A 20,558-nucleotide genomic window follows, 5' to 3' on the forward strand; every position below is an offset into this window, starting at 1 on the left:
TAGTTATTTGGGTTTGATTTTTTTTTTTTTTAATAAATAAATAAAAACACTTTATAGAAACGGTATGTTCTGTGGAGCAGCTGGTCACTGAGGTGGTGGGGGACACAGGGCAGCTGGGGAGGGCTTGGTGCCAGTCCCTATCGGTGCCAGTCCCTATCGTCTCCCTCTGCATGCAGTGCAGCGCTGCCCTCCTCTTCCTCCTCCTCCTCCTCCTCATCCTCCATCTCTTCCTCCTCCTCCTCCTCCCGGGCCAGCAGCCTCTTGAACACCTCGTACTCCTCGGCTGAGGCTCTGGCAATGCCGGCCACGAAGTCGCCCTCGGTCGGCCGCAGGACGTCCCGCAGCGCGGGGTTGTCGCTCTGGCTCTGACCCTTGTGCGGGGTGCGGTAAATCCCGCGGCGCTCCAGGAAGATGTGGCGGTTCCTCAGCTCGGCGAAGGGCGTGCAGAACAGCCGGGCCTTCACCATCTCCTTCTGCCGGACGCCCATCCTGAAGTACGCGTACTGCGCGCGGAGACACGCGGAGCTCAGCGCCGGCCGGGCCGCGCCCGCAGCCCCGCACCGCGCCCCGCACCTGGAAGTGATGCTGCACGCGGTCCGGCTCCTCCAGCAGCACCTCGGGGCAGCTCCGCAGCAGCTCGGCCAGCTGCTCGGCCGTGAACAGACACCGCTCCCGCAGCATCCGCACCACCGCCTCCATCCTCCTCCGGGGCAGCGTCCACACCTCGGGGCAGCGGCCCGCCGCGCTCTGCAGCCGCGCTGAGCGGGGCGCGGGGTGCGGGGTGAGCCGCCCGCCGCCCGGCCCCACCTCGGCTCCTCCCATCCCGGCCCCGCCTCCTCCCATCCCCCCCCTACCTCCTTCCAGCCCCAGCCGCCGCAGGTACTCGGCGCGCTCCTTCAGCCGCGCGGTCGCCATCCGCAGCAGCCTCGGGCTCCGCTCCAGCAGCCCCAGCGCGGCCTCCGCGTTCAGCCCCAGCAGCAGCAGCTGCGCCGCCGCCTCCGCCCGCCTCTGCGGCTCGAGCCCCGGTTGCAGCAGGCGGAGCCGCCGGGCCTGCGCCCGGCTGAAGCCCATGGCCAGCAGCTCCGCCGCCTCGCCCTCCTCCGGACCCGCCGTGCCGCAGCGGTGCCTGGAGCGCGGGCCCGGCGCGGGGAGGAGGGCGCGGGGCGCGGACGGCCGCAGCGCGCGGAGCAGCCGGCCCGCCATGGCTCGGGGAGGAGCCCCGCACCGCGCAGCCGCCGCACCGCCCGCCCGCGAGGGGTGGCGCGGCGCCGGGGAGGCCGCTGTGCTCAGCGGTGTCTCTCCGGTTCCAGCAGTGGGCAGCGCTGCCCTGCAGGCGCAGCTACCGCGCACCGAACCGGCTGCGCTGAACGCAGAAGCCGAGGCTTGAGGCGCAGGAGAGGGCTGGAGCCCTTCCTCCGTGTCATAAATAAGTGACACAGTGCGTTCTGCCACGAGTTCAGGCGCTCACCTGGAACTATCAAAACCTGGATGAGGAAGCAGAACTACAAAAGCAGGATCTGCTGCATCTCCCGGCTCGGGATTGCAGCCCTGGCTGGGCTGCACGTTGGCCTCTGCTTGTCAGGATCTTCACCCTGTCAGCATTCTCTCTGCCCCGGCCAAGTTTTCTTTCTGATATCTTTGTCTCCTCAAAATCATATCATAGGGTCATAGAATGGCCTGGGTTGAAAAAGACCACGATGCATCCAGTTCCAACCCCCTGCTATGTGCAGGTCACCAACCAGCAGCCCAGGCTGCCCAGAGCCACATCCAGCCTGGCCTTGAATGCCTCCAGGGATGGGGCATCCACAGCCTCCTTAGGCAACCTGTTCCAGTGCCTCACCACCCTCTGGGTGAAAAACTTCCTCCTAATATCCAACCTAAACCTCCCCTGTCTCAGTTTACAACCATTCCCCCTTGTCCTATCACCATCCACCCTCATAAACAGCCGTTCCTCCTTCTGTTTATACACTCCCTTCAAGTACTGGAAGGCCACAATGAGGTCTCCCTGGCTGTGTTACAGGGAGAATGAGTGAACTCTATCCTACAGCAGGGAATTTGTGTTAACAAAGGGTTAGAGAGTCCCTTCCAACAGCTCCAGTTCTAGGGGAAGTAGGGAAAAATACACATCACACCATTATGTGTCTGTTTTTGAGCACAAACTCCAAACAAAAGCCAGTTAAGCAACAAAACCATACATGTGTTTATTCATTCATTTTTTCTTCAGAAAGAGTAAAACTACATATAAAAGTCAAAACAGCCAATAGAAATATATTCTGAGCTCTGAACAATAAAAGAAGACAAAAAGAAAATCTCTTCCAGCTTTAAAACCCTTCTTAGGTAAGAACAATTACAAGCCTGTTAGCTCAAGAAGCTTCTGACACAGTCTGTGTGAGACAAAACCCAAGGCAAGGGCAGACCCTGGGCTGCAGTGTCTAAAAGGGTCAGAACTTACACTGCTGAGTAATCTGCTGCTGTGAATAGCAGGGTTTGCAAGCGTGCTTTGCATACAGCTTAGCCACCATTCTGGGAAGAACTGAAGGGAGTGTGGTGAGAGCTCCTGCACAACACAAGCTTGACAAAAAAAAAAAAAAAAAAAAAGGCATCTTGATGTCAGACTGCCCCAATAGGCAACAGAAAGTGGTTCACTCACAATGCTCCCTCATAGGAAATCTTTGCTATTGCTCTCAGGATTCCTACTTTTCTCTCTTTCTGCAGAGACTTGAAGTGCTTGAAATTAATTCCTGTTGCTTCCTGAGTGTTATCACATGCCCTGCAGTTAGGGAGTTAGTGCTGCACAGGCAGGGGCTGCTGCAGGGAGCGGCTGCAGGGACTCCTCAGGCTCCAGCCCTGACACCTCACAGCTGCAGCTCCTTCCCAGAGGGGATTTGCACACACACAGCTGGAAGCACTCAGGCACGGCTCACTTTCCACACGAGGAGCTGAGGGTCTGTCTCTGTGTGAGCACTCAACAGAACCATTTCTCAATCCATTGCTTTCTAAAAAGAAAGATAAACAGTGAGGGATGAACCGTAGGTCCCACTGGTCAATGAGTCAAGTTCAAAGCATATCTGGATATGAGAAAATTGCCTTTGGGTAAGAAGTTGCTAACCATAGGCAAACCTTGTCTTATAAATCCTCCCTGCTTGCTCCTATGGTAGGGGAGAAAAAGCCTTCAGAACATCTCACCTGCCCCAGAGATGTACACCTCTTCCCAGGTGTAATCACCCAGGTTCACAGGCTGCTTCAGCCAAGGATCCTCCACCAGCATTGCTAGAGTTGTGCGCTGCTCTGGAGCAGGGTGCAGCAGCCCAACGATCAGATTCATGAGATCTGGGAAGAGGCAGCAGGGAGACAAACAGCTCAGTCTGTATTTTAAGCATGCTGGGAATGCGAGATATGATTTATATTCAAAGAATGCAGATCTCAATTACAAATCCTCCCCACTAATCTCTTGTACCATCCTGTTCTATCACAGCTTTATTCACAACTACTTACATGTGCTCAGTTCCCAGGATGATTGGATTACCAGGTTGTAAAAACAAAGAACCAAGAGCAGTTCTGACACCGAGGAGGACAGAGGAACAAATGTCACACAGGCAGCCCTAAATCACTGCTTTGGAGCCCAGCCCACCTGAGGGCTGCTGAGCCTGCAGCCACCACCCCATTCTCATCTGTGCACTCAGGACTCAGGGAAAGCTTCAGGAATTTACTGCTCAGTTGCAGCACTGCTGAAGCCTTATAACCATCGTACTCCTGGGATCACAGAACTTGTTGATGAAAACTTCAATAGCCTGACATGCAATTAGTTTTCTACAGATGAAAGCAGGAGCAGTGAATTTTTCCTGTGATGTCAAGCTATACGATTCATTCAGAAATTACATATTAACAGATGATCATCAAATATCCCCAGAGTGACACACTATTACTTGACAGTTGGTTCAAGTGAGATAAATCTTGCATTAGAATTAGATGAGTGTCATTATTGACTGAACATTATGTACTAGAGTCAGCCTTCCCAGCAGGCCTTGTTCTGGCTTTCTCAAACATAAACCTCACTGAAGTTTGACAAAGCAATAGCTTGAATCATCTTTGTAAGTGGGAGGACTGGAATTTGAAACTAATAAGACATACAGTAGGCATAGAGAACTGCAGAATTTCTCTGCTTCAGAAAACAGCCTTTTAAATCATTGCGTAGGACATTTGGAACTGTTTTTCCCATTTTTCTCTGCTCATACTTTCCTTTAAATGGGAGAAAAGTCACCTTTTGAGACAAGCCGAGGAAAATTCAGGACAGCTGCCATGGCCTCTTCCAGCTCACAGAAGGGATTCTCTGCAAATATTAGGGTATAAAGGGTGACACCAAGTGACCACATCTCCAGCTCAGGGCCATGATACCTACACAGAGATGCACAAACCTTCATGAGTTCTAAGTGCAACGACAGAATAGTGTGCTAAGGAACGTAACCATAACCTAAAACTGTTACATATTTAAACAAAATTTTATACGAGCTCTCTAAAAGAGCAGCTTTTAGTTGAGAGACAGGTATGAGGAAGTTAGAAAGCTGACATGCTGATGGTGAGAGACAAGGGAAAGACACCAAGCCGCAGCACAACTCATGCAGGCTGGAAATGACAACTGGAGGCTTGTTTTTGAACTCAGCTCTGTCATAGGAAAGACATTAGTTTACACTAATGTATAAGGCTGTGCATGAAACACCTGACCAGAACAAGAAAGCCCATCAACAGGCTTAACAAAATCAACTTCGTATGTATGCATTTAAGCCTCCGCAAATAATTTCTGCCACTAGTGCCTTAAATCTCACTTCTGTTTCCTGTGATAAGACACCCTCCCTGCTTCCATCCAGCCCACAGGAAAAACAGGGTTGTTTTTCTGGGGGTGTGATTTACAACAAAATAGCGTGACATACGGTTTGCCAGACAGCACTTCTGGTGAGCAGTATTCAATCGTCCCGCAGAAGGTGTAGAACAGTTTGCCAGGTTGCAGGTAGGCAGCAGAACCAAAGTCCACCAGTTTAATTGTGAAATCTTCAGCAATGACAATGTTTTCATCCTTGATATCTCTGTGAAGGATGTTTCTACAGTGGAGGTACCCAACAGCTGACACAAGCTGAAAGAGGAGAGAGCTGTGTGTTGATTCAGACAGATGTCCTTCCAAATAACATAAATGGCATCAGAGTTACCACAGCCATATCTTAGGTTGCTTTGACACTGTATAAAGACACAGATCCTAATTTTGGTAAGTGCACACAAACTCAGGGCCGCCTGTCAGCACTGCTGTAGTGGGTGTTGGAATGCTCTTGGGAGAGAGACTTTGAAAAGCTTGCCTTCCTCTTACAGATGTGCAGGAAGATAGCATGTTATAGTCACAAAGTGCTTTGGTTAGAAACATCAGAGCTTATTGTTACTGTTGGTTACTGTTGGTTACTTTATTTTTATCCCAGCTTCATTTGGATGGTCCTTTCATTTCACTAAAAGAATAAACTGTATGCCCTTAATGCTGCAGGATGACAAAGCACTTAGGAGTGAAGATTGGTATAAATAATATCCTTACTCTTAAACTCCATTCTTCTTGCTGCACGATTCATGCAGTAGTGCTATAATTAAGAATAGCATCAGAATTATATCGCCTTGGAGACAATCTTGATCCATACCACAACATATCTGGATGACAAAAGCAGAGAGTTGAGAGAATAAAGCTTCTATTCATAATACAAAGCTCCTTCAGCAGAGAAATAGCGTACAGGTCTGAGGTAACAAAGCACCCCTATAAACTCAGGGGTGGTATAGGAATGGGGCTTATCAGTCAGAAGCCTAAAGGAAACAGTGCAATTTGTGAAAGCACACTGCACAGTAGAAAAAAGAAGGTGCAGCACTAAACAACTGTCTTCCATCAGCATCCCAGGTGAGGGGTATAGAGCATGACTGTGGTTTAGAGAGAAATAGGATCCTGGTTCTTACCCTAACCATCTCTTTCCTGCAAGTAGCAACTGTATATTCCCAGCTCTCACCTGTCTGAATAGATAGCTTGCTAATGGCTCATCCAAATCAGGCTGATTATCAATGAATGTAAAGAGATCCAGACCAGATCCATGCTTCTCCATCACCAGCTGGAAGAAACGTTCATTTTCAAACACATCCAGCACCTAATAAAAAACAGTCTGTTATTTGTTTGTGCTTCACCTTCAAATTCCCTTTGTAATTATTGAGTTAAACAAACAGTAACTTCCCATTGTAGATTTAAGCAAAGTACATCATAACTCATTTATAAGTCTCATTTCACTGAGCACAAATGTTCACTGAAAAGAGGGTAGAACTAGAAAACCAGAGGAATTCTCTTTCTGAAAAAACCTAACAACAGAAATTAAGATATACCCAGATCATTTACTGACCTAGTGAGTATTCAGTTGTGACATCGTATGTCCACTCCCAAGACATGCATCTAGAGATAACACAGACCTTTTTTCTGTTAGATTCACACCTTCAGATCTGTGTTTACATCAGTTGTTTTTGGTACATGTGTCTAAAAGCAAGTGATGCCTAACAAGACATGATAGTTCTTTACTGAAAAAGTAGAGTTAATACAGGACACTCCTTCACTCCTGAAGAGGAGCATCAGGCCTTAAATAGTCAAAAGAACCACCTGATACAGTTTAAACTGAGTTATTGTACCTTAATGATATTGGGGTGCTGCAACTTCAACAGGATTGCTATTTCTTGAGTAACTCTCCCCACATCAGGATCATCTACCCAGCAGTCCTCAAGCACCCTCTCCTTCCAGATGAACTTCACAACAGCCTGCATAGACAACAGCATTTCAGTACTGTTTGCAAGAGCACAACTTTAAGTGTTCAGTAAGTTAATTTCCAAGAAAAATGTTGGTGAATTATATAAGGACAGAAGTAAGTCAGTATGCTCTGCTTATGGCATCTATAAACATCTTTAAACTAATTTGGTCCTAGATGCCAGTTTACTATTAATAAAATTGAATTGCAGAGGCTTTCCAAAGGCTTTTTGAGGCCAGCTCTCTTATCAATCACAGCAAGGGTGAGCTCTGGCACAGAGAAAAAAAACCAAGCACTTGCATGCACACAGAGAAACACCAGAGTTTGCTTCTCAGCACCCAAAATGCTGCTGATAGAGGACCCCATAACTTCAACATGCCTATTGCACAATAAGGTAACCATATACTTGAGCTGCAACATGCTAAACTTCGGAGTTTGTTATTCTCTTCAGTAAGGTTAGATTAAAACTTGTAATCCTGTTCAGCCTGAAGTAAAGCTTTTTCAAGAGGTTAAAAGGGCTACATGGCCAGTCTCACTCTGTACCTGCTGCCTTGGATAACATACATCACTGTGAACATTATATCAATGTGAACAATTTGCTGTCCTGCCTTCAGAAGGTTAGTGATCCACATTTGCATTCAAAACAAAGCAAAGTCCTGAATTACCAAATAGCAGCTTCTAAAAGCATAGTGCTGACATTATGTGGACACTCTAACATTTCTGTTTAGATTTGAAATAATTACATTTCAATATTTTAAAGAAATATTTAACCTCCTGATGATTTTTCTTGCTCCTGGCAGTCCAGACAAAGCCAAAAGATCCTTTGCCAATGAGGCTGAGAGTGTGATAATGTTTGGCATACTCTCCCTCACAAGCTCTTAATCTTTCAAGCTCTTCAGCTCTTCGGGAATTCTCAGAGAGTGAAGATGATTTGATGGCCTGGGTACAGATAAAAAAGGCATTAGCAAGAAAATGAACTGAGGAAGCCACAGAGTAACATTTACCAAACAAAGTAAATATTGACAGGAAACACCACACCTAAGTTAAAAGAAGTAAAAGGTACAGCTTCAAGCTCTATCTATATATTTGGTGATTTGTATTTGCCTTAATAACCTCTACATAAACCACATAGCTATATAAGACACTACATTACCAGTGTTTACCAGACTTTTTGATAAGGCTGCATTTTAGTTCTGTAGATTGCTCTCTTAACAGATATCAAGAGAGAACAAATTCAAAGCACATCCTCTTAATACCCCAGTAAAATCTGTAGTAAAGAAACACCACAAGCCTTCCTACCAACTCCTGCAACTGCAGGATCACACTGATTTTAAAATTAATCTCACCACACTGATGTAAACATCTACTGTAGATGTACTTAAACCGGCCTGACAATAAATTTAAAAATCAGGTGCTGTTACTATTCAGGCTGGAAAGATAACTATGCTAAGCCAAAACCACACTACCAGAAATGTTGCAAAATGTGTTGTTTTTACAGTAATGACATTTCTTTTGATGTAGAAAGAGGAAAACCCAGAAAAAGCAATACCCCCATCCTCCCCTCATGATATTTGAGCAACTTTTCAACTTCAGCTTCAGCTCAATGTTATGAAATGGCCAAGTTTCTTACTTCTCCAAGACTGTGTGTGGAAAGATCTAGAACAGACTGGGTCGAGCTTGCTAGACTGGAGAGCAGAAGCTGAGTCTTTGCTACTGCTTCTTTCTGGCTCTGCAAGATGTCTTTCACTACCCAGACACAGAAAAGCACAGCAGGGTCCTGCAGCTCCACACGTTTTACTTCAAAGAGTATGCCTGTAGAAACAAGTCAGGAGGTTAAAATGGTGGAATCAAAAGTTAGCATCAAAGGAGAACACAAGAAGCTTTGGATGAAATCCTGAGTTCTTAAAGTGAATTTCTCCATTTTCTTCATTACTTTTAGGAGAACACCTGCTTAGGAAGGAATCATCAGGGACAAAAGCACAGCTATTCTAGAGATACATAGGGGGTTACCTTCACAGCATCCCACCTGTCTTTAGCAGACATTTTTGTCAGTGTCCAATTGGGACTGTTCATTTCTTATTGTTATTCAAAATAAAAATTGGGATTTTATACATGCACCAAGTCCTGCTGAATGAGTGAGTGAAGCACGCTCCATTATATATGTATTTCCAAAAGAGTTTAGATTTTCTGTTCAAAACCAATTATCAGTGTTTAAGAATATTTCTGACAGTTCAGTCCATCTGAATTTCGTAGGAACCACCTGCTATTCCAATGCTCTCTGCACAGCCTTAAATACTAGACTGTTTTTCAGATGCTACAGCTTACAGCTTCTTCACTGCAAGCTTCTAAGCCAGAAGTGGTTGCCTTCTGCAAAGATGTGGGAGGAGGATAGTATCCCACTAAGAGTTCTGGGAAGAGGAAAGACTTACTTAATTGTGAACCATCTCTGTGACTGCAGTTCCCACTGTAGCTGCCTTCCAGAATCTCTGCACCAAAAGGAGCTGCATGATTTGGTCTTCCTTCTTGTTTCACAGGGGTAGATGTTACTTTTATTTCCATGTTTTCCTGCCCATGCAACTGACATTCTTCTTCAGGATTTCTGTTACTTTTCAATATGTTTCTGTTGACATTATCCCCCACAGTCTCTGTAAGAGTTTTAGGCTTCTCAATAAATACTTTGAAGGATTGTTCAGCGTTTTCCAAATGCTGTCGTGAAGGCAGATACCCAGAACCATCTTTTATGGCAACACCATTTAACAGCTGCTCAGCTGAAGCAGCACCACTCTTCTGAGTTAATGTATTGCCTGCAGCTGAGTTCACTGTATTGGAAAAGAACCCTTCTACAAAATCAGAAGTAGAACCTAAACAGTTGCCAGAGTTCCCTGTGACACCAATATTCAGATTCAGTTCCTCAAGATCAGAGCAAATATAGTTCAGCTCAGCATCAGTTTGTCTCACAGTTCTGAAGGTTGGGGCAGCTCCCAGTGCAGAACCAGTGCAACACATTGTATTTCCTGAGTGAGCATCATGGATACTATTTCTTCCATTTGCAATGAAATTTGCCTCTTTTAGCAAGCTGCTTTCAGCAACAGCGTGCTCAAGACTGGAATGTTTTCCATCACACACGAAGCTAGTTTTTGTCAACTGTCCTCTAGCCACACGACTTTGAAAATCCTGTGTGCAGCTTAGTGTTGTGCCAGGTCGTGGTTCATTTATTTTTGGTGTTTCCAATGAGTTACAAGGAAAACAAGAAGGTGGCTTACTCACTTCACTGGATGCAGTATCTACCTCACCTACTGGGCTAGAAAAAATAGTGTAGCAGGCAACATTTGCTGAAGAAGATTGTCCTTGAGCACTGGTGAAGTGCTGATCCTTCAGCATTTCATATGGCAACGTAGAGACCCGCTGACAATTTAATTCTTTTGGGTCTTGATGATGCACATGTAATTGATCAAGCAAGAAACTGCTCTCTCTGGCATTCCCAGTCTCAGAGGTACCAGATGCTGCACTATGGCTACTTCTTAGTGGTGTCTTCAAGTTCTGATTTAAACCCAACTGCTCTGAAGCAGATGACAAAGGAGATACCCGTGCAGGGCGCATTTCTGGAGGATTACATGATCTTGCATTTTCCACCACTCTGCAGTGTTCCAGTGCTCTGATTCTGTCAGGCCGGGTTTCAGGAGAGGGCTCTGCACAATGGGCTGGCAGCTCATCAGCCACAATGCTGTCTTCACTGCAAGGATTTCAAGTTATTAGTGATATCATGATGACAAAAAGATAAAATACTCACTTACATCCTACCCACTCTTCCATTAATATGTCCATTATTTAAAGCCTGTCCCATTTTTAAAAATTATTTTTAATTTAAAAGAAAAAGGCAAAAAGCTCTTGATGGAAGCATTCAAAATGTTAACAAATCCCATTTCCACCAAAGTAGGATAGGTACACTTGAACAGCAGTCTTTGCTTATGGATTAATTCCTTGCCTAGATTTATTTCTAAATGTATTTCTTAGGTCAAAACAAAAAGCCAGCACATGGCTGCACATTTCAAGTCCTGAAGACAGAAGATCCCTGTGGTGTTTCCAGTCATTTTAACCATGGTTAACTGAAGCCCACGGCACAAAGTATCTTATAAGCAGTTCTATCAGCAAAGATGCAGAATAGAAAAACAACCATGTAGTAAAGGAATTATAACCCATCTGTGATACAGAGATGTAAAGGACAGCACAAGGAAGCTATCAGATTATCAATCTGTTTAAAAAATGGCAAGAATTGTGCTGTAACGTTACATTAAATGTACATTAAAAAGGCAACAAATAACTTCTGAGAGTTGGAATTGTTAATGTGGAAGGTTTAAAACTTCCCTTAAGCGAAACTGTGTGCATCATTCAGAGCCTTGTGCAGAATTTCTAACACTGTCAAAAGAAAGAGACCTTTATTGCATCTTTCTAGATGTCTGCACTCTAGTAACACAGTATCATGCTTCAGTGGGTAACCTGACAGTTACACTGACCTCTAGAAGGAATCATGTTCCAGGTTACCTGGCCTCAGTACAACACTAGTTAGTGGATACCATGGAAGGAAATAACCATCTATTGTTTCACATCTAGCAAGATAGGATGTAATTACCTTCCACGGCCTGTGATGAAACACTTGGTACCCATTAGTGGGTGAATCCTAAGACTTTATCAATACAACATACAGATCTCAATGAAAATCTAAGGTAAGCAAAGCTCAACCTGTCTTGTAAACAGCTCTCAGAATCTCAGAGATCCAAATGCAGAAGACTCTTGTTACACATTCCCACCAATATCAGAGAAGGGGAAAAAAAACCCAAAACCAACAGTTTTTGCTTTTTTCAAAGTGAGATTATGGTCCATAAAACACCTACCGATTTGAAAGTATGGCTGCCACTTCAGGAGATGAGGGAATAGATAAGAGACTGCTCCCATTCTGCTGTTTAGCCTCACCATGTAGCAACCTGTCTTTTCTGTGTCTTCTTGCCAATTTCTGCTCTTCATCTCTTGACAGCAGGTTGGCTAAAGATGCAGACACAAAGTTGTCACCTGTACCAAACAAGAATTAAAACCATACCAATTTAGCCTTTTATTTTTATGCTTCAGTATCTACGGTGATTAAATAAAAAACAAAAACTTTAAACTGCATAAACTGCACAAGTCCCTAAGGAATTGAGTGTAGAAGAGTTGATTAAGTCAAGGTAGTTGAGCATTTTAGTCGAGTTTGGCCTGAGAAATCATCATATCCAGGAACCTAGATGTTTTAAGGCTGCTAAATTCACCTTTCTTGAACAGGTATTAATGAAGAAAAAGAAAAAAAGGCCCTAAACACACATATGCTTCCCAATTCCAACATTTAAAATGAAAAGTTTATAACTCACTGAAGTTGCAGGACAAAAAAGAAATAGTCCAAGCATGTGTAAGCGAAAGAATAAGGTAAGAACTTCCTTCCTCAGTGACAAAAGGTCAAAAGAGGAAAACAGTCACTTACAAGACAAAGTAAACCAGGTGCTGTTGCTGCAGAAGAAGGTAATGAATGAACAAATTTAGATTAGAATCTAGAACAAATCACACCATTTAGTAAAGGCTGAGTGTCAAAATAGTCTTCTCAGCAAAAGAAAAAAAAAAAATTACTTTCAGATTGGAAGCATCACTTCACCAAAGAATTACTTAAAACTGCACAGTACTAACTCTTATTTGTTCCAATAGCAGCTGTGCATTGGTTCCAATGCAGTTGCACATTTTTAAGAAAAAAAAAGATGGAAAAAAAAAGAAAACAGGAAAAAAAAAAACAGAGGAGGAAGAAACATTCAGTACATACAAAGCATTCTCTGTTAACAGAAAAATTTCTGCCTTGGATATTCAGTTTCATCTTCTTAGCAACTGAGAGAGAAGCAAAAGCTTACATGAACAATTCTGTTCACCTTGGGTTATGGCAGAAATCCAGTTTAAAAAGTGCATAGAGGTACTTTGTTTTTACAAAGCACATTCCTATTTTTACAGGAAAAATCTCTCCCCTCTACTAATTTTACCTTTGCTACAGCAACCAGAACCAGCCGTATGGCAGGCAGAAACATCCTCAAAGAAGCACTCACTTTCTGTCCCCAGAGAGTCATCAAGAGGAGGTAATGGCAAGGAGCAGTCATCGCTTCTCTCCATGTTGTTATAGAAACCAGGGATCAGGAATGTTATGTTCTAAAACACAGAATGAAACCTTATAAAGCTAAGGAGGCTCTCACAGACTGGAGGCAAATGCTAGCAGTAATTGTAGTCCTGATTCTCATGGACAGCCATGCAAACACAGTCCACATCACTGGTGGAGAATGCGTCATTGTGCAAATCGCTTTGGGCTCCAGCCAGCTCCTCAATGGAGCTCAAACCCAACAAGACTTAAATACAGCAAGATAATTTCTGTACCATCCAACACGTTCCTTGCTTGCAGCTTTGTGACAGACAGAAATGAGTACAAAAGAAGACTGTAAAACTCTAATGGATATGCTGCCAGACACAGCACTCACTTGGGCAGAGGGGCATTAATATTCCTATCTTACCTTCCCCAGCAGTTCTTTCTTCTCATAGCCAAACAGTGTTAAAGCAAAACTATCCTTGATGCACTGGATGGTTCCATCTGACTGTACAGTAATAAGGCCGCTGATGGTAGAGAAAACTTCAACTGCAGCAGTGTAATGATAGCCTGTGAAAGAGATTTCGCTTTCTGTCTGTAGAACACCATTGTTCTGTGCTGTCACTTGGTCCTCCTCCAGAAGGCTAACTTGTAGTTTTAAAGTAAGAGGAAACACATTACCCTCTCTGGATCGACCTACAGCTCTCTGAACCTTGAGGTTCTAAATTAAAGAAGAAAAAAAAAGAAAAGAAAAACTCTAATTAATTCAATGCTCTCAGGAAAAAGGAGCAGGAAAAGAAAAGCAAACCGATTCAGTGAATATAAAAATGGACAAAAGTCAGGGTTCCACATCCTTAGAAAACCAGAGATGAACTCCTGCATAAATATCCCGATAGCAAGCAAAGAGCAGTAAAGTCCATGCTGCAGCTTTTCAGCAAATGAGGTATTACTAAGGCCTCTTTCAATCACCTTGCTGCCTGTTTTCATGACTTGTGCAAGACCTGGATATTCTTTAGGTTCTTACTCCTCAGACAGACATGCTTGAAATTGGCTTAAGAATTCATAGGAATATTAGGGAGCTGACTCAGATAGCATATTCTCTAAAAAGCCAGGCTTCTGATGGATTGCAGACATCTTTCACCGAGATAGACTCCACAGTGACAGATCAGGGACTGGACTCATTCCTAGTTCAAAAATACCCTGTTGGCAGCTCCATAAATAAGCATCATACCCTTTTTCACAGAACTTGTGCTTCTCTCCAAAAAGGCTTTCATCTGTTACATAAGGATGGAAACCACTGTGCACCTGCAACCCAAAAGGAAAGGATAGGGAAGAAAGTGGTTGGCACTTATAATATACCTTTGGGATTTTTTTGCCTAGAAGAGGGATCTGCACAGCAGGAATCAGGTCCTTTATGTGGAGTCCAACTACTTCTTCTGATGTTGGGTAGCCATGGAGATGGGCAAAAAGAAGGTCACATGATGTAATGCCTCCCTTGACAAGAAAATTTACAGTATTATTTTAAATTTAGCATTTTAACCACAGTCCACTCAATCCTTTAACAGTTTCTGCAAGCATCTTATCAAACAGCAGGCCTCATTCTGTTGTCCCTTCAGGAATATAACTAACTCAGTAAAAGCAGGCAAGGCATAATGCAATGCTCTAACATTAGAATGTCATAGGGGAGAGCAGGGAAGGCCAGGACTCCTCATAGAAAGTCCCCTCAGCAAGGAGATCCCCTTACCAGGGCACCCCTGTGGTCAGTAACAATGCCCTGCCAAACCACCATGATTGGGGTATTTTGACTTGTTAATGTCAAGGTGAACCTAGTGGGAAAAATATGCACAGATCCTGCCCATACAATTCCAAGTTCTAGCAGTGCTATGCACATACTTTGTGTTCACAAGTAATGATGTGTCCACCAGTTTTTAGCCACATTTGCACACGAACTGTCAGAAACTGCTGTCTCATTTGATCATTAGGAAAACACTCACGTCAGCCCTGAAGGAAACAAAAGCTGAAAGTCTTTCCACTGGCTCCAGCAGAACCACGCAGCGCTGGTTGTCCTTGATTCTTATTCGCCTCAGCCACACAGAGACAGGGATCTTCTCTTTGAGATGGTTGATAACATCCACCTTTCCACAGGATTTAGAGTTAAAATTCACTAAGACTGTGGTTACTTTGCAAGATTTTGAACGAGAGGAAGATATCGAGCCAAGATGCCTATCCCTCACTGTTAGAAAAAACTTGTTTATTGACAGCTTATTTGTTTCTACTGGGAGAAACACCTCTAATACAGAATTGATAAGGATTGCAATTAATTCACTGTATTTGTTGCTTTTGTGGTTTTTTTTTCCTAGCCTGAAGAAGACTCAAAGAATTTCAATCAGCATAATAAACGTGTCGATCTAATACCTTATTTTCAATGAAAAGAGCTTTTCAGAGATGCCTTACATAAGAGATGCCCCACGATGCTACCAAATACTCCACATTAGTAATGCAGTTCTTACTTTCAGCCACAAAAGCAGAAGCTTAATTTCTTATGGGAGAAGATTCTTCTCCAATCAGAAAATGTTTACTCATCTTATAACCTGCAGTGTTCATATTAAGTCTTTTATCTTTTTTACGAGATCTTGACAGAATGGGTTTATGAATTCCACAGTAACCTCCATGGCAGCCTATGAAGCATTGGGAACAGCTGCATTTTAAGGTTAGTGTTTTCATCAGATATTTTATGTTAATCCTGGATTTATCTAACCAGGCTTAGGATTATTTTTTTTTCCCCAGACCTAATTGATGATGCAGGAAGATCAAGCTCTGAGGTACTGATCATTTCACAACAGCAGCCAAAGAAAACAGTAAGACTTCTCACACAGTTTTCTCATAACTAACCACACTATGGGAGAAACATTAATCCCACTCATTTGCACCAACTGGGGTGTTCTGTCAGACATGTCACAGTACTTGATGGATGTGTAACTTTATAATATGCACAGAGCCACTTAAGGTCATTTGAAAGACAAGTGGGAACTTTTCCATAATAATGTTTTCCATGTTAAGCAATTTATATTGATTGATTTCTTTTTATTTATTTATTTTATTTTAAAGATCAAATGTCCTTGAAGCTCTGATTTGGCCAAGTCATCATGACTATGTATGTTAGCAACTGGAAAGTTCATGTACGTGCCTTCTAAAGCACCTTTTACCCCTTAAATACCCACGTCTGCAAACTTTTAAACAAAACAGCCTGACAAATGACTTAATTACTGAATGCCCACTAAGTTAACTATATCAGGAAATTATCCTCAAACTGTCAAAAAAAACCAAAACCACCCTAAGCCCCACAGATATTATATGTTATATAATACATGAGGGATATTTGCTCAAACATTTCACATACCACAGTTCCTGAAACCATTGCTGAACATTCATCAGTTTCTAAATACTCATCATCCACAGCTTCCCATGTCTCTTGGTTGCATTTGGATATGAAGTGGGACAGCTTTTGACCAATGAGTTCCTGACTGCTGCACCCAAGCAGCCTGCAAGCTTTGTCATTGGCCACTAGAATCTAGAAAAGAGGAAAGGAAGCAAAGAATAAAAGTTTTGTTTATAGATCATTATCTCCTTAGGTTGTTACTTTAATATCTTAAAATTTCAGTGGAAATACAGCAGTCCTTTTAAACTGAGGTCTTTGAAAACAATTCACTTCAGCTTCTTATTCTAAGACATCCATTGCCCAAGCATCTTCATGGTGAAGAGTGTTTGTAACATGGCTTTCCTTTTAGTTTTCCTGCTCACTTTTAACTACCTATCTCCTCCACCCTTGTGAATTAGGAGGCAAAGTTACAAAGTTGTTCTTGCAAGCAAAGCTGAGGCAGGTCATCGAATTTTATCCACTCCTGAAGGCATGCAACAATCACACAACTCATTGCCATGCTTAAGCCTCTGTTAAAGACCAAGTTAGGATTAAGAGTCTTTAGGATGGGGAAACTCAAACTGGCAGCTCAAGTTAAAAATGGCACAGCTCTTTACAGCTGTTAGCCTTTAGTTTTATACTCAGGTCTCTGTTAGGACAGAAACAGAAAAATCTCTCTCCCCCAGTGCAAAAAACATGGTAAGTGGGGCAGATAGAGATGCCATGCCACTATAAATTTATCCCTGGTCTGCTACTTTCTAGACAAAATGCCTGAAGCATGATCAGCTTTTTCTTTCTTCTCTTATGCTACATTGTAGCTGCATTCTTCTTTAGCCTCTTTTTTGATTTGAAATAAAAGACTTAAGATAACAGTGCTTCTAATTGGTTACATATATTTTGCGAACTACAACGTGCCATAAAAATACATGCATTGCCAGTCTTCAGAAAATTACTAAGCGGATTATAAAACACCTTCATGACACTCTACTACCTGCAGATACAAGTAAGAATAACAGGTATTTTAGCTTATGTGACATTATCCAGCCTGCATCAGTTAGGTGGGCTATAGCTTAGCAGTCACAGCTGCAAATACCTCAGTTGTGGTGACATCCACAGTGAAGATGGCCTGGTTTGGGTTGCGGGCAGCAGTCAGGAAATGCTGGCTGGATTCCTCCAGGGCAGGGGTGTGCACAAAGGAGCAAGAAGAACTTCCAACAGAAATGGAAAGAGAGGAAGAGTCCCGCTGAGCCCAACAGTTCCCAATTTTGCTGGCACAAACATTATGAGCTGCCAGCGAAGAGAAGCAGTAAGAGCTCCATTTCTCCCCTGTGAGAACAAAAAGAGCAGCTTTTTTAATAGTTTACTACAGGAGCACTGGGGAAATTAATGGAAAATCAGTTGACTGACTGTCAAGTAATTACATCCCAAAATACATGCTTCTATACTGTTTTAAGAAAATACAAGAAAATAAAACCAGTGAAACTAAAGACAACAGAAACAATTATAATAATAAACATTTTTGAGTCACAGCCACTGGAATAATTAAACTCCATCTGTAGGCTAGAAAAAAAAAATTGCCAGCATGCAAATAATTCAAACAGACGATTCAAGCTTTTCTTCTGCTTAAGTCACGAGAGTTTAAAAGGTTTTGAATTATCTCGAGTTAAAATTGGAACTATTATTAAATATAATTGCAGTTAGTCAGAAGCCAGTTAATTAACTATTCACAAGATGTGACACTGAAATACCAGAGCCCACACCAACACTTTATGTTACACAATGGCAAGTGATTGTACTAAAACTTCCAGAAGTTCTGACTATAATAAATGCTCCCATGGGAAGTGACATCAGCAACCAAACAAACACCATTACTCCACTTCCAAACTAAGTAGCTTTGAAGGACTGGCAGCAATGGAAAGGGAGAGGAAATACTGGAGAATTATCATAGAATGGCCCAGGTTGGAAGGGACTTCAAGGATTGTGAATCTCCAACCCCCCTGCCACATGCAGGGCCACCAACCTCTCATTTAATACCAGACCAGGCTGCCCAGGGCCCCATCCAATCTGGCCTTGAACACCTCCAGGGATGGGGCACCCACAGCCTCTCTGGGCAGCTGTTCCAGCACCTCACCACTCTCCCTGTTAAGAACTTCACCCTGACATCCAGGCTAAATCTTCCCTCCCTCAACATAAAACCATTTTCCCTTGTTCTGCCTTTTATCTACACTTTCAACAAGTTGATTCCCCTCCTGTTTGTAGTCTCCCTTTAGGTACTGAAAGGCTGCAATGAGGTCACCCCGCAGCCGCCTTTTCTCCAGGCTGAGAAAAGCCTTTGAACAAGCCCAGCTCCCTCAGCCTGCCCACATAGGGGAGGTACTCGAGCCCCCTGATCATCTTTGTGGCTCTCCTCTGGACCCTCTCCAACATCTCTGTGTCTTTCTTGTACTGGGGGCTCCACACTTGAACACAGTATTCCAGATGGGGCCTCACAAGAGCAGAGCAGAGGGAGAATCACCTCCCCATCCCTGCTGGCCACTCTTCTTCTGATGGAGTCCAAGATACCATTTGCTTTCCGAGCTGCAAAAGCACACTGCTGGCTCATGTTAAGCTTTCCATTCATCAGGACCCCCAGGCCCTTCTCTGCAAGGCTGCTCCCAAGGACTGGAGAAGTCATCCCAAGGACATCGAGTCACTAAGGTTGGAAAAGACCCCTCAGATTCCCAAGTCCAACCCCAGCCCACCCCACCATGCCCACATCCCTCAGTGCCACATCCCCACAGCTCTGAACACCTCCAGGGATGGTGACTACCCCACCTCCCCGTGCAGCTGTGCAGTGCCTCACTGCTCTTCCTTAGAAGTTTTCTGTAACATTCAACCTGAACTTCCTGTGGCACAACTTAAGACCATCAGCTCTCGTCTTACTGCTGCTAATCTGGTGCCTCACCTCACCACAGCCTGAGGCCTCTCAGTGAGTTGCAGAGCCATGAGGTCTCCCCTGAGCCTCCTCTTCTCCAGACCGACCCACCCCAGTTCCCTCAGCTGCTCCCCATCGCACTTTGTGCCCCAGACCCCTCACAGCTCCGCTGCCCTCTGGACACACAGCAGCACCTCAATGTCCGTCTCGTAGCGATGAGCCCAGCACCGAACGCAGCACAGGAGATACGGCCTCACCAGAGCTGAATACAGGGCACGGTCACCTCCTGCTCCTGCCGGCCGCCCTATTGCTGACACAAGTCAGGCTGCCCTCTCCTCCTTGGCCAGCCGGGCACACAGCCGGCTCACATTCAGCCGGCCGCCAGCCCATCTCCGTGCTTCTGCTACCGCTGCCAGCGTGACGGAGGGAAAGGAGGAAGGGCCGTAAGAGCACCCACGGCTGCCGCTGACAGCCCGCGACCCGCAGAACACAGCGCTCACCGGCCAGCGAGGCTCCCCGCCGGCACAGCCCGGCCAGCCGGCTCCTCCCTCCGCTACCGGCCCAGGGGTAGGACCTGCTTAGCTGCTCCGAGTCGCTCGGCGGGCCGAGGCCCGAGGGGCTGCCTGCGGAGCGGCCGTGCGCGCTGCCGGCCATCCCCGCGCAGGGCCGGGAGCAGCGGGGAGCGCTCCGCTCACAGACGCGCGGCCGGGCCGAGCGCTGCCCGCCGCAAAGCACAACGGCCGGCTCCCAGCGCGGCCCGGTCAGCGCCTCGCGGCTCTCGCCTCGAGCTGCCGGGGGCGGGACGTGGCCGTCCCGCTGCCCAATAAGCGAAGGCGGTGGCAGAGCGGCACGGCCGTCAGCCAATGGGCGACCGCGGCGCGGTGGCGGGCCGTTCGAACGAGGCGCCGGCCTCCCTGCCCGCGGCCGTTGCTAGGAACGCTCAGGCCGGCGTGGATGGTGGGCGGGATGGGCCCAAACCGATTCAACGTTCAGGAACGTTCAGGAACGCGGGGCTCCCTCACCTCCCCGTTCCCAGCCACAGCCGCATCCTGGTCGCCCTGCTCCGTATCCTCGCTTTCCAGGGCTGAAAGCGTACGAGGGCCCGGACACTTCCCACGCAAGTTATGGTGCCGGGGTTCCAGACCCGTAAAGCTGGGACAAACCACGGAGGAGCCTGCAAGCGGACCGCCGGGCCCGAGGCGCCGCCGCGAGGGAGCAGCCCCGGCGCTTGCACGGCACCGCAGGCCTCCGTCCCGCCAGCGGTGCACTACAACTCCCAGA

At 45.2% G+C, this 20,558-nt stretch overlaps 2 protein-coding genes across 4 annotated transcripts; both read right to left on the reverse strand.

Moving 5' to 3' along the window:
- Positions 1–28: 28 nt before the first annotated feature.
- MTERF4 (mitochondrial transcription termination factor 4) lies at positions 29–1,214 on the reverse strand. The gene is made up of 3 exons (XM_031596489.2): positions 855–1,214; positions 574–758; positions 29–503 (listed from the first exon to the last, which is right to left on the reverse strand). Exons 1-3 carry the CDS (start codon positions 1,201–1,203, stop codon positions 138–140), a joined length of 900 nt encoding a protein of 299 aa, XP_031452349.2. The 5' UTR covers positions 1,204–1,214; the 3' UTR covers positions 29–137.
- Positions 1,215–2,176: 962 nt separating this feature from the next.
- Positions 2,177–19,996, reverse strand: PASK (PAS domain containing serine/threonine kinase). Of its 3 annotated transcripts, XM_031596472.2 has the most exons (17): positions 19,778–19,996; positions 17,457–17,689; positions 16,346–16,516; positions 14,940–15,080; positions 14,305–14,439; positions 13,373–13,666; positions 12,854–13,016; positions 11,696–11,870; positions 9,233–10,536; positions 8,434–8,615; positions 7,575–7,742; positions 6,691–6,816; positions 6,030–6,164; positions 4,929–5,128; positions 4,262–4,395; positions 3,187–3,330; positions 2,177–2,996 (listed from the first exon to the last, which is right to left on the reverse strand). In XM_031596472.2, exons 1-17 carry the CDS (start codon positions 19,929–19,931, stop codon positions 2,785–2,787), a joined length of 4,071 nt encoding a protein of 1,356 aa, XP_031452332.2. In that variant the 5' UTR covers positions 19,932–19,996; the 3' UTR covers positions 2,177–2,784. The 3 variants fall into 3 exon arrangements, with proteins under 3 accessions (XP_031452332.2, XP_090003240.1, XP_031452333.2); XM_090147114.1 differs by lacking the exons at positions 17,457–17,689; positions 19,778–19,996 and having other exon boundaries at positions 13,373–13,515; positions 13,627–13,666; positions 16,346–16,449; XM_031596473.2 differs by lacking the exons at positions 17,457–17,689; positions 19,778–19,996 and having other exon boundaries at positions 12,917–13,016; positions 16,346–16,449.
- Between the last annotated feature and the right edge of the window lie 562 nt (positions 19,997–20,558).

This window comes from Phasianus colchicus, chromosome 10, assembly GCF_987193195.1.
Source record: "Phasianus colchicus chromosome 10, bPhaCol1.hap1.1, whole genome shotgun sequence".
Classification (NCBI taxonomy): domain Eukaryota; kingdom Metazoa; phylum Chordata; class Aves; order Galliformes; family Phasianidae; genus Phasianus; species Phasianus colchicus.

What these genes read in the sequence shown, in the direction of transcription:
- MTERF4 (XM_031596489.2), bottom strand. Translation starts at nt 1,203, where the DNA reads ATGGCGGGCCGGCTGCTCCGCGCGCTGCGGCCGTCCGCGCCCCGCGCC. An exon ending in GCGGCTGGGGCTGGAAGGAG is followed by an intron (nt 759 to 854) that starts GTAGGGGGGGGA and finishes CGCCCCGCTCAG; the next exon opens with CGCGGCTGCAGAGCGCGGCG. An exon ending in GCGTGCAGCATCACTTCCAG is followed by an intron (nt 504 to 573) that starts GTGCGGGGCGCG and finishes CTCCGCGCGCAG; the next exon opens with TACGCGTACTTCAGGATGGG.
- PASK (XM_031596472.2), bottom strand. Translation starts at nt 19,931, where the DNA reads ATGGCCGGCAGCGCGCACGGCCGCTCCGCAGGCAGCCCCTCGGGCCTC. An exon ending in CAATGGTTTCAGGAACTGTG is followed by an intron (nt 15,081 to 16,345) that starts GTATGTGAAATG and finishes TCCTGTGGAAAG; the next exon opens with GTGGATGTTATCAACCATCT. An exon ending in TCCTCGGCTTGTCTCAAAAG is followed by an intron (nt 3,331 to 4,261) that starts GTGACTTTTCTC and finishes GCCTCTTCCCAG; the next exon opens with ATCTCATGAATCTGATCGTT.